The sequence below is a fragment of the Ceratotherium simum genome, chromosome 24 (genome assembly GCF_057802395.1).
Source record: "Ceratotherium simum simum isolate JZ-2026a chromosome 24, ASM5780239v1, whole genome shotgun sequence".
NCBI classification, from domain to species: Eukaryota; Metazoa; Chordata; class Mammalia; order Perissodactyla; family Rhinocerotidae; genus Ceratotherium; species Ceratotherium simum.
In genome coordinates this window covers 3,781,853-3,794,433 of record NC_141923.1, presented here as the reverse complement: position 1 = coordinate 3,794,433, position 12,581 = coordinate 3,781,853, and the positions used below count along the sequence as shown (strand labels likewise).

Below are 12,581 nucleotides of genomic sequence, written 5' to 3'. Positions count from 1 at the left end.
CCTGTCCCCTAGGGCTGTTGAAGCGCCAGCATGCACTTGTGTGTGGACAGAGCCCTCCCTGCTGCTCCGGGCAGCCCCACAAATGGGAGCCCCATCTGTGAAGCTCCCCTCATGATGAGCTCTGCCCTGTGGGGGCTCACGGGCATGTCACCCTCTCCCACCCAGCACTGGGCACCCAGGTCCATCCTGTGCCTGGCTGCAGGCCCACACCTTGCCCACTGCCCTTGAGAGCTCCCACTACTCTCAGGCTGAAATCCTAACCCCCCGGTCTGGCTGCTGCAGCTACCTGGAGGCGTACCAGGGGCACTCAGCCAGATGGGCCCTCCCTCCACCCAGCGGCCCACACCTGACCCTGCCGACCACCATACAGGGTGCCCCCAGGAGGCCCTCCTGCCATGTCCCTGGCAGGTGAGAGGTTACAGCTCTGGGGGCCAGCTCCCGCCACGTGAACAAAAGGCACCTTTTGCATGACCCCCCTGAGCGAATGACCAAGAACGGCTTCTGCAGGCAAGACAGCTCCTTCACTGCCTCTTGTGAAGGGACTTCCAGCACAGGGCACTACTGGGCCCAACCCAGGCACACTCAGGAAGAAGACAGGTCATCACATTCAGACAAACCACTGAGAACTTTAAAACTGCCGTCTTCTGCTTTATTGACAGGTAAATTGTTCAAAAATGTTCTCACGATTCAATAATTACAAAGACTCAGACTTACATTAAAAAAGTAAAAACCAGAGCCCCCAGCAGGTGCCAGCCCCAGCAGAAGGCCCAGGGGGCAGAGGGCGGGCAGGTGCTGGGTGTGTGACACGCACAGGCAGGCTGTGGTGCCCACATCACTCAGTGCCGACTCAAGTTTAAGTGCACGTCTCAAACAGCGTCGCCAAGCACGTCGACCAGTGGGAGAGCAGGGAAAAACCTGTCCTGGGCTGAGGGCAAGCTGTGTCTGCTGGCCAGTTACTCACAAGCCTTTAATGAGACAGGCCACAAACCTGATTACTCACATAGGATACAAGGAAGGGTGAGAGGAAATACGCAGGCAGAGTGTCACCACGCCACCGGCAGGGAAATGTGCAGGAGTGTGTCGGGTGAGGCTACATGATCCATATGGGGACTAATCACAGGGCTCCATGCAGGGGCGGGACTGGGAGGGGAGGGGGATCCTGGCGCCTGCTGCTGGGCAACCTGGGGCTCTGGTCTCCTCTCAGCCCAGCAGGCCTCAGGGCCTGGCTGCACCACGACACTCACCAGTTTCATGGCAGGAGGCGGAAGCGAGTGGGAAACAGAGCACAGCTGACTTCACAGTAGTAGATACTGATGACACTTCATGGTGTGACCGGGAATGCACTAACACACACAAGGGACTCAGGCAGGTGTCACTCAAAATGGGTCTCTGTCCATGGCTACAAGATCAGCAGAAGGACTTCTTCAGCTGACTATGTAATGGCTAAATGAATAAAAAGGCCACAAACTAACCTCCATTTCCTCTGTCTTCAAAATTCTAGTGACACTGGGAATGATATACAACTTCCTACTATTCTCCTAAGGTCCTAGGAAACAGTTTTAGGGATCAGGGAACAGACTTATTACTGAGGCCGTGTCCCGAGCTGTCTGCTTCCTGAACAGAGCCGTGCAGGGTCTACCGGGTTTCTGCAGAGGGGGCCAGCATTGGCAGGGCCCCACGTGCCTTCTCAGCTTGTTCTGGGCAGGAGAGACTGTGTCGTGGTCCTTCATGTGCAAACGGAACAGTGTCGCCTCACAGCCGTGCAGACGAATAGATCTGGTCTACCACCATGAGTAACGCGGCATAAAACTGATCATTATTATAATAAAGATTTTTCTTCATCTCCATATCTACAAATCGATTCTACATTTCCTTGGACAACACTGGAGGGTCAGCTCAGTCTTGGCACTGACGTTGGAGGCCACCCCTGGCTCCCCAGCCCCGTGGTGGTGAGGCAGTGGGCCAGCGGCTTTAGGCATCATAGGCTGGCTGCTCCATGCCCTCGAGGGGGAGCTGGCTCCTGTGGGGGGAGTTGGGGCTTGGCGGGCCACTGGGGTTGGAGCTGTTCGATGGAGTCGAGTGTTTGGTGGAATCCGAATCAGGCTGTTAACACAAACAAGGAGGACAGCTTGAGAACCAATTGCCCTGGGCCTGTGGAGGGGTGTGCTGCCCAGCCACATGTGGGCATCTGTGAGGGACAGATGTGGCAACTGCTCTCTCCTTTCTTGTTATGGGAACATACGCTCACTCTACAAGCTTTTCACGTGGTCCTTAAGCTTGATGGTGAGAGATCATAAACTGAGGCCCAACCCCACAAATGACTTAGGAATTATAATTACAAAAAGGAATAAGCAACTCTGCAGTGAAGAAACCAAACACCACCACAACCAAGTGGTCGAAAGTCACAGACATGACACTCTTTCATGACAAACGCACCAGGAATGGAGGAACCTTCTCAACACGATGAAGTGTCCATGAAAAACCCACAGCTAAATTCATCCTCAATGGTGCAAGACAAAGCGCCCCCTACGATGAGGAACAAGACAAGGATGTCTGCTTTCACTGCTGCTGTTCAACACTGTACTAGAAGTTCTAGCCAGAGTGATTAGGCAAGAAAAAGAAAAAGGCATCCAAGTTGGAAAGGAATACGTAAAACCATCTCTGTTTACAGATGACGTGATTCTCTATGTAGAAAATCCCAAAGAACTCACACAAAAAAACTAAACGCGTTTGGCAAAGTTGCAGGGTTCAAGATCAATACACAAAAATCAGTTGTGTTTCTATACACCAGCAATGAACAATCTGAAAAGGAAATTAAGAAAACAATTCCATTTACAACAGCATCCAAAAGAATAAAACATAGCTAGGAATAAATTTAACCAAGGAGGTGAAATATTTGTACAGTGAAGCTACGAAACATTGCTGAAAGAAATTAAAGATGACACAAATAAATGGAAAGACGTCTCATGTTCATAGATTGGAAGACTAAATATTGTTAAGATGTCAATACTACCCAAAGTGATCTACAGATTCAATGCAATCCCTATTGAAATTCCAATGGCTTTTTTTTCCAGAAATTCATATGGAATTGCAAGGTGCCCAGAACAGTCAAAACAATACTAAATAAGAACAAGTTGGAAGACTCACACTTCCCAAACTTACTACTTCAAAATGTACTACAAAGTAACAGTAATCAAAATAGTGTGCTATGTACTAGCATAAAGACCAATGGAATAGAACTGAGAGTCCAGAAATAAATCAATACATATATGGTCAACGGACTTCCAACAAGGGTCCCAAGACCATCCAATGGGGAAAGAAGAGTCTCTTCAACAAATAGTGCTGGAACTGGACAATGACACGCAAAAGAATGAAGTGGGACTCCTACCTCACTCCATATATAAAAACTAACTCAAAATGGATCAATGAGCTAAATATAAAAGCTAAAAACCATAACTCTTAGAAGAAAACAACAATAAATCTTTATGACCTTGGATTTGGCAGTGGATTCTTAAATATGACATCAAAAGCAAGAGCAACAGAAGAAAAAATAGGTAAATTGGACTTCATTAAAATTAGAAACTCTTGTACATCAAAGGACATTACCAAGAATGTGAAAAGACAACCCACAGAATGGCAGAAATATTTGTAAATCATATCTGATAAGGATCTAGTATTCTGATTATATAAAGAACTCTTACAACCCAACAACAAAAAGACAACTCAATTAAAAAATGGGCAAAAGACCTGAATAGACATGTCTCCAAAGAAGGTATACAAATGGCCAACAGCACATGAAAAAAGACACTCGATATCACTAATCATTAGGGAAATGCAAATCAAAACCACAATGAGATACAACCTCACAGCCCCTAGGATGGCTATCAAAAAAAAAAAGGGAGATAACAGTTGGCAAAGATGTGGAAGAATCTTAACCTTTGTACATTGCTGGTGGGAATGTAAAATGGTGCAGCTGCTATGAAAACAATTTGGTGGTTCCTCAAAAAGTTAAGACAGAGTTATTATTATATGACCCAACAGAGCCATTCCACTTCTAGATACATACCCAAAAGAAGTGAAAACAGGTACTCAAATAAATAAATGTACACACAGGTTTGCAGCAGCATTATTCATAATAGCCAAAAGGAAGAAACAGCCCAAATGTCTATCAATGGACTAATGAATACATAAACTGCGGTACATCCATACAATGGAGTATTATTCAGCAACAAAAACGAACAACCTACTGACTCATGCTACAACATGGATGAATCTTGAAAACATTACACTAAGTGAAAGAAGCCAGACACAACAGGCCACCTAATATGTGATTCCATTTATATGAAATGCCCAGAACAGGCAAATCCATAAAGACAGAACGAAGACTGGTTGTTGCCAGGGGATGGGGGAGGGAGGAACGAGGAGAAACTGTTTAATGGGCAGGGGTTTTATTTTGGAGTAATGGAAATGTTTCGAACTATAGAAAGTTGGTGGTTGCACAATATGGTGAATGTACTAAACAGACACTGAATTGTTCACTTTAAAATGGTTACTTTATGTTATATGAATTTCACTTAAACTCAAAAGAGGAAGAAACAAGGTCAGTGCAGGACAAACAGGTTCCGTGTGCCTTTGGATGCAACACCCAGAGAAGGACACCATGTCGCCTGTGCAGTACTCCGGTCTGGGACATGCAACCTGAATCTCAAGACAAGGAAATGTTGGACAAACTCAAACCAAAACTCAAACCAAAGAGCATTCTAGAAAATAAGAGACATGGCTCTCTGCAAAAATGTTACTGTCACGCCAGAAGAAGGATGACTGAGGACCTGTTCCAGAGTAAAAGGGACTAAAGAGGCAGGGCAGAGAAATGCAATGTGTGATTGGGGGCTGGGTCCTGTACCAGAAAAAAGTGTACTTAAGGACATTATGGAGACAACGGAAAGAACTGGAACATGCAGACTACTTTATCAATCTGACAGCTGTACTCTATAAGAGAATATCCTTGCTCTTAGGTAAAGGGGCATGATATATGCAACCTGCCGATCCAGTTCAGGAAAAGTGTGTGTGTATGTGTGTGCACACACACATGCTCATACATACTTATTTGTTGGTCCCAACTTATATAATTGCAAAAGAACTGTACTTTTCATGACAAATTCAATGTTATGAAAGATGAAAAAAGGCTGGACACAGACTAAAGAACACTAAAGAGATGCAACTACTAAATGCGACGCATGCCCCTTGACTGGATGCTGGGTTTAAGAAAGCTCTAGAGGACCCCACTGGGAGAGTGGGGGGATCTGAACACGAAGAGACCATGGATGATGGCAGAGGAGCGATGTAAGCTCTGGAGAGTGGTCACTGTGATCGGGAGGCGACACCCTCGCTCTCAGGAAACACGTGCAGAAGCACTTAGGGGTGTTGTGACGTTGCAGCTTGCTTTCTGCTAGTTCTTCCCCCAAAAATCAAACGAGGAAAAACATGTTAGGTAAGCTTTTACGGGTTGTTCACTTTACACGTCTTGCAACTTTTCTGGAGGTTTGAAATTTTCAAAATAGACCATTGAGGGGAAAAAAGTAAAATAAAAAACCCCCAAGACCTACCTCTAAAGCCATCAATCTCAGGCAGCTTTAAGGGAGGTCTATGAAAGCTTCCAGGAAAGGAAATCCCTGTATTATGGCAACTAAGAGATGCACGCTTCCTAAGTCAGAGTTGAGGCTGGCACAGCCCTGAAAACAAGGCTGGCTCAGGACAGCACAGAAAAAGAAAGGCACAGGTCAACTTTATTGACAAACACAGATGTAAAAACCGTCAACAAAATGTTCACAAACTGAATCTATCGGTGTACTAAATAAGAATAATCCATCATGACGAAGGAAGATTTATTCTCAGGATGCAAGAAAATCCACTCTCTCGACATTTAACAGGTTGGAGAGAAAACCCATGAGGGTCACTTTGGAAAATGCTAAAAAGCAGCTGATTAATATCCATCATCCCTTCCTTACTGACTCTTCCCAAGCTAGGAAGAGAAAAACACTTCCTTAGCCAGGTGAAAAGGTGCCAGAAACCACAGGCAGCATGAGTCCTGGTGGGAAGCCCAGGCAGGAGCACCAAGCCAGTGGTGCCAGGGCAGCAAACCTTATGATTCGGGAGCCCCAGCCAGCATCCTGAGAGGCAACACTCACACACGCGTGCACACACACATACACCACACATGCACCCACTCACACCCCATCACACACACCAGGGTCAAAGAGATAAAACTCCAAGGCCATGAACCAAATACCAGAACCAATGAGAACTTGGTAAAGTGGCTGGACACAGAACACTGCCAAGTCACCAGCTTGTATAGACACGAGCAATAACCACCAAGTATGTTAACGGAAAATTATATTCTACTCACAATGGCAACAAAACCTTGATATTCTTAAGAATAAACTTATTAACCACAAACATGCACGACCTGAAGGAGAGAAACCATTAACTGGAGAGACGCTCAAAGTTCTTGCATGGGAAAGGTCAAGATGGCGAATATCCCCCAAATTAGTCTATGAATTCAATGTAATCCCAGTGAAAAGCTCAACTCAATTTTTACTTTTCTATTATGGAGATAACAAGCTGATTTTAAAATTTATTTGAAGGAGAAAATAAAAAATAGCCAAGAAATTGTTGAAAAGGGGGAGAGAGATCTTGCTCCGCCAGATCTCATGTTACAGGTGGTACTGCATAGGAAAATAATCCATCCGCTGGTGGAACAGAGATTCCAGAAACAGAAACATGTAAACAAAGGAATTTATAATCAAGATAACATTTCAAAATGGAGGGAAATAAGTGGTGCAGGGCTAGTGTGCCACTTTAGATAGAAAGATCAGGTCCTTGCCTACACTCACACACACATGCTCTCTCACTCATACACACACTCATTCTCACACAGACATTTTCACGATGCAATGACAAACAGAAAAGAAAACCCTGCCAAGTTCTCAGAGACTACAAGAGAATATTTATCTTAATTTAAAAAGATACAAACTGGACTGTGTAAATATTAAAAATTTCTGTATGATAAAACACCCTTAAAAGACAAAATTAAAAGATTAGTGATACTGGGAAAAGTATTTGCAACAGATAATATTCACAATTTATAAAGAGTTTCTATAAATCAGTAAGAGAAAAGCACAATGATTCAACAGCAAGACGGTGAAGGGTGCGGACCTCGAAGGAAGACATGGCCATTTCACACATGAAAAGAGGGCCAAGCGCAGTGAGAGTTAGGAATACAGGAAATGAAACCTTTCTGCTTTTTGCCTTATCAATCCAGCAGCTAATGTGAATATACGGTGTCCATGCCGGGGGTGCGGTCTGGGGAGAGCGTCCAGCTCCTTGCCTGCCTCCTACAGACACGCTCCCAAGGGTGAAAAGAGCCTCGAGTGCTCACTTCCAGGCATTTCTCACCTCACTCATCTTCTCGACAACCCTGCAGTCAGGAGCATTCTCCTCCCATCTCACACAGGGGAAACTGAGGCACAGAGAGGCACGCCTCAACTGCATGAGAATGCTGCCAACCAGAGCAGGGTCTGGAAAGCCCCAAGGAAACCCGAGCCGGGGTGGTTCTCCACGTGAGTCCCTGCACTCTCATCCCGAGAGGACCTCAGGAGAGGAGGAGGGGGAGGAGAGGCCAACATGGAAGGCTCTCCAAGATGCACAAGGCCACCTGTGCTTTAAAAAGAACGCACCTTCTAGTATGTTACACATAAGTGTATAAAACGACACAGAAAAGTCTAGAAGGGAGAAGTTGGCTGGACTTTCCACAGGAATGCTTTCACTTCTGTCATGCAGAGTGATAGCCCCCACCTCACAGTCAGTGTCCAGGAGGAGAGCCAGGGCCCCAGCACCTGCCTGCAGCCACTTCTGTGCTCAGGTGCTCTCAGCAGCCTTCTCTCTGGCCCAGACTGAGGGCAGCCATGGCTGGGGCAGGGGAGCCAGGCGACTCAAAAGCAGAGCCTGGAAGGAGGCTCAGCAGCAGGCCATGGAGGCCTTGGTCTGACTGAGGGACTGTGCTGCTCATGCCATTACCCAGAGGTAGGAATCCACATCTTTTTCCTGCCGGGCTCAAGACCAAAGAGCCCATGTCATCTTCCCCTCCCTCAGCACAGCCTGAAAATTGTGAGTGGGGAGCTCCAGAGGGGCTGGTGACCACCGCCCAGGCCCCCACATCATCAGGCTCCTCTTCCTTCTGTGGACGGTGACTCAGCTGCACTCCTCCCTACCTCCTTCCAGAGCCCACGGGCCCCACACGGCTGCTCCAGGGAAGAAGAGTATCTCTCTCCAAAGGGCAGCCGCTCTGGCTCTCCTCCCGCGTGGAGTGTGGAGCTTCAGACGCCCTGGCCGCATCCCTATAACCAGCAAGTCTTACCTCTTTGTCAAAGTCCTGGTCGGGGTCGGACATACTTCTCAGAGGCACAGCCACTCCCGGCTCCGATCCACCTATGGAACAAAGATGGCAGTCATCTTAGGGAAAAAGAGTCACGAGCTGAACCAAAAGCCTGGAAGTCCCAGCTCCCAGGCTCCCGCACTTGGTGCCCTCTGTACCTGATGAGGGCCACGAGATGTAGGGCTTGTTCCTGGGCGGAGGCTGCCGGGACAGGCTGGTGGGAGTGGGGCCGGGCCTTTCCTCCTGGGCAGGGGGCACGGCACTCTGGGCAGAGAGAACAGCCTGTGAGCACGCTCGCGGCATCCTGGCTGGAAGCACAGGCCCCGGGGCAGAGCCATGTCTGACCCCAGCCGGCCCAGCAGGTAGGCCAGCAAAGGTGCAAAGTCTGTACCACAGACCATGGCTGGGGCTCTGGGACCTCAATGAGCAAAAGAGGTGCTGGGAAGGCTCTCTGGACAGTGGCACCGGGTCAGTTTTGAGCTAAGAATTGGCAATAGCAATTTTAGGTCAAGTCAAATCCTATACAGAACACATTTTTTTAAGCAAAAAAGAAAAACAAAATATGTTACTTGCTCTTACTAAGATGTGATTTAGAAATCACTGTTGACACAGCCAGTTTCCTTATGAAACACTAACAGACTGAAATGGTGACAGACACCTAACAAACACAAAGGTCCCCAATGTTCACAGCTCCCAGGAGCAGAAGGGGGGAACCTGGGCAACTCAGAAACGCCTGTGAAGGAGTTCCCTCAGACAGAGGAAAGCCCTGACAGTGTCTGAGACGCAGCTCCGCCCGCCCGTCCCACAAGCTCACCAGAGGCAGGTCCATGAGCACCTGCATCCCGTCGCCCGGGCCCATGTGAGCCACATGGTTGAAGTTGGTCGGGTTGGATATCATTTTGGATCTCAATTCTGGGTCTCGAAGCATCTCTCTGGGGAGAAGAAAATATTTTTGAGATTCATAATACATAAATTCCTCTTGGCTCTACACAACCCCTCCTCAGTGAAGCTGCCGGCCGGGCTCCAGCTCTCACCGCCGCTGTTGCAGCCTCTCCTCCTCTGGCACCTTGAACACAAATCGCCTCTTGCTTCTGGTCCTAAGCATCTGCTTCTTGCTGTTATCAGAGGTGTCGGGCACATTGAGAACTGCTCCTGCGGGAATGAGGAATGACACCTGTAGTCACGTGTGGCCTCACGCAGGATGGAGTGGGGACGGAGGGGGACAAAGGGTATGAGAGGAAGGGCCGAGCATGCCGGTGACAGACAGATGACAGGTAATCCCTCCTTCCTTCCACTTTCACCTGCTGAGAAAGGCTTACCGGAGAACTTGCTCTTGAAGTAGATCAAGCGCGGAGGCTCACAGTTGAGGAGGTTGAGGGTGCCCTCGGAGTTCAGGGGTCTTATCTGTGTTGGAAACCAGAGAGGGAGAGTAGCTGCACAGCCAGCGGCAGAGCAGGAGGAGACTGCCCGCCCCGCCCCGGGGCCTTACCCTCCGCAGGCCGATGGTCTGAACCCACTCCATTGTGCGCACGTCAAAGACGTCCACGCCGTACTCGCTGTACACCGTGACGTGTGAGGGGCTGCAACCTGGCGCAGATGGGGCAAAGCAAGGTGAGCAAGGCCGGCCCCAGCCTGATGCCCTCCACCCTGGAGGGCGGCGGCAAGCCCCCGAGCCCTCGGGACTTCAGAAAGCGCGAAGGCAGGCCACACCGCCCTCCGCTCGGGTGGTCCCAATGGGGCCGAATCGCAGATACTTTCCCGTTCCCACTCCAGAGTGAATCTTCAATCCAAAGTCCAGACAAACACTCCAAATGTCTAAGTGCTTTACCACCAAGTCTGTAACTAAATAGCATTTTAAATACCACAGCATAGATGTTGGCAATGATTTGTTTAAAAAGTTAGCTTTTTCATTTAGCTTTCTTACATGATTATTGCAAAAGCTTATTACTTTGGGCTCAACACAACTGAGATTCAGGTAGGGGCCAAATGTTGTTTTATGAGGCAAATTCCTTATGCCAAAAAGTCAGGTTTCTGAGTAAATATTTAAAATTTTCACACAAAAACTATTGCTTAGCTCTGGGGCAACCATGTTGCCCATCTATGCACCACACGTCGGCTTTCTCTGTAGGAAACTGGCCCTTCAGAAGGTTTCCAGGCACCCCTTTTGCAGTCTGGTCTGAACACACGTGCGAGTGTCAGTAATTATTTTGCTACAGTGAGCTCTGGAGCTGGCGCGGTCCTGCCTAAGTGATGTCACACTGTCAGGGGGGACGGGAAACCCACCTAGGGCCCCAAGACACGAGCCCATAGACTGTGGGCCCACTGGGCATTTGAAGCATAAGAGGCTTCCCCCGCGTTTAGCACAGTGGTAAAAATATCTGCCCTGTCAGAGAGGGAAAGCAGCAGTGGACGTCCGCTTCTCCTCAGTCATCCTGCCAGGGATGGTGAGGCCATGGTCTGAGGGACGCTGACTGTCGTCACACTCAACCTTGCTGGCTGTCACCAGCTATCCCTGGCATCACCCTGCAGAAACGCAGAGCCGTGTAGATGGCTCTAGTTCAGCCCTGGTTCCTGGTCTTTCTACCTTCAAGGGTTGAAAGTTAATCTTTATCATGTCACACTTTACTAACTGAAGATGAATTTTTAAAAAGCTTCGCTACGTTGCTATTACAGATTTCAAATGGGCTGCATGATCAGCCCTTTTCTTAGAAATACAAAAAAGAAAAAGAACCCCAGGATTTAGGAAGTAGACAAAAGATGCTGGAACTAGTCACCAAACTTCTCACAAGTGACATTTCAGACAAACCATGAGGCCTTCTTTTTGACTGCTACATACAAAAAAGATGGTCAGAGACATCCAGGGACCCTGGACTAACTTTCAATAGACCACTCGCCACACCAGGGGCTTCTGGGGCAGCTCCTCTTACTTGTAAATATGTGGGAATTCATCTCCAAGGAGCTGGGAAGAGATCTGTATGATTTGCTGATAAAGTGATAAACTAAAATGTCCAGGCTAATGAAAACTTTGAACTATAAAGTTAATTATCAGTGGAAAGAAAATGGGCTGTGGAGTCTGACAGATCTGAGTTTGAATCCAGCCTCTGCTGTGTGACTTAAGCAAGTTATCTCACCTCTGTGGCCCTTAGCCTCCTCCTCGGTAAGATAGGACTGACTACACTGCCCCACGTGACCGGAAGGGAGTGAGAACAAACACTAGTGCTCGGCGCAGGGCTTGGAACAAGTAGGCAACAGAGAATTTTAGTTCTCCATTCTGGAAATTACTTAATTATTTTTCGCCGGCTCTAAAATTGATTTGGTGTCTGTACTGTGCATGGGGGAGGAAAAAAAAAAGACCCACAAAGGTGGAGAGAGAACTGGAATCAGAGAACACAGGAACATCAGGCATCCACACCCAGTCACTCTCAGCCAAGATTATAAAAATACTGCACTCAGTGACCTGTATCCTTTTTGACATTCTACTTTTCAAAAAGTTCAAGTTCTAGAGGAAAAAGCCCTGATAAGCAAGGATACTGTGTGGTTCCGAGGCTATTCCTGTAGAGGGTACACAGGAAGATGATGGGGAACAGCAGGTAAGAGACCAGGAGGAGGGCACGCCTCCTTTCCTAAGGGCTCTGGGAGGCCTGCACCGCTCCCCCAGCCCGGCCCAGGGCGAATGCAGTCAAGAAACATCCAGTGAGCCCCTGTGAGCTGAAGGCTGGCAGCCTACCTCACAGGACCGGGCTCCGGGTCCTTAGGCCCTTGTGTACTCTGCTAGCTTGGCAAAGGGTAGTACCTTCAGGTAATTAAGGAAAAATACGACACCCACCTCTTATCCCCATAACACCACCCCTTGCCAGCTCAAAAATCAACGTGTCCCTGTGGCTAGCTATTCCCCGATTTCTGTCTGACATGCTAGTTCGACAATGCAGGCTACCTTGATGTATTGAGTGAGTTGGAATTTGAGGTTTAGGGTCTTTTAAAAGCAATCAGACCGCAGGCCAGGCAGGAAGTGCCCTCCATGGAGCCCAGACGCCAGGGCCTTGCTCACCAAGCTCTCAGGCCTTCACGACTTCCACCCAGCGACATCACTCACACAGAAGCCACTTAAACTAGGCAAATTAAGTAACTCAACTGTTTCCCAGAACAG

General features: G+C 48.1%; 1 protein-coding gene across 3 annotated transcripts in view; it reads right to left on the bottom strand.

Annotated features, from left to right (window-relative positions):
• Positions 1 to 624: 624 nt before the first annotated feature.
• Positions 625 to 12,581, bottom strand: part of CDC42BPB (CDC42 binding protein kinase beta) — a 117,641-nt gene continuing 105,684 nt past the window's right edge. The window contains exons 31-37 of one of the 3 annotated variants that reach the window (XM_087447898.1): positions 9,924 to 10,021; positions 9,754 to 9,838; positions 9,469 to 9,586; positions 9,249 to 9,366; positions 8,593 to 8,698; positions 8,417 to 8,511; positions 625 to 2,103 (exon numbers count right to left, since the gene is read on the bottom strand). In XM_087447898.1, the coding sequence (XP_087304024.1) occupies positions 1,972 to 2,103; positions 8,417 to 8,511; positions 8,593 to 8,698; positions 9,249 to 9,366; positions 9,469 to 9,586; positions 9,754 to 9,838; positions 9,924 to 10,021 (752 nt within the window). In that variant the 3' untranslated portion in view covers positions 625 to 1,971. Of the gene's footprint in view, positions 2,104 to 8,416; positions 8,512 to 8,592; positions 8,699 to 9,248; positions 9,367 to 9,468; positions 9,587 to 9,753; positions 9,839 to 9,923; positions 10,022 to 12,581 lie in introns of those variants that run through there. The other 2 variants (XM_004434279.3, XR_015556052.1) reach the window with 2 other exon arrangements.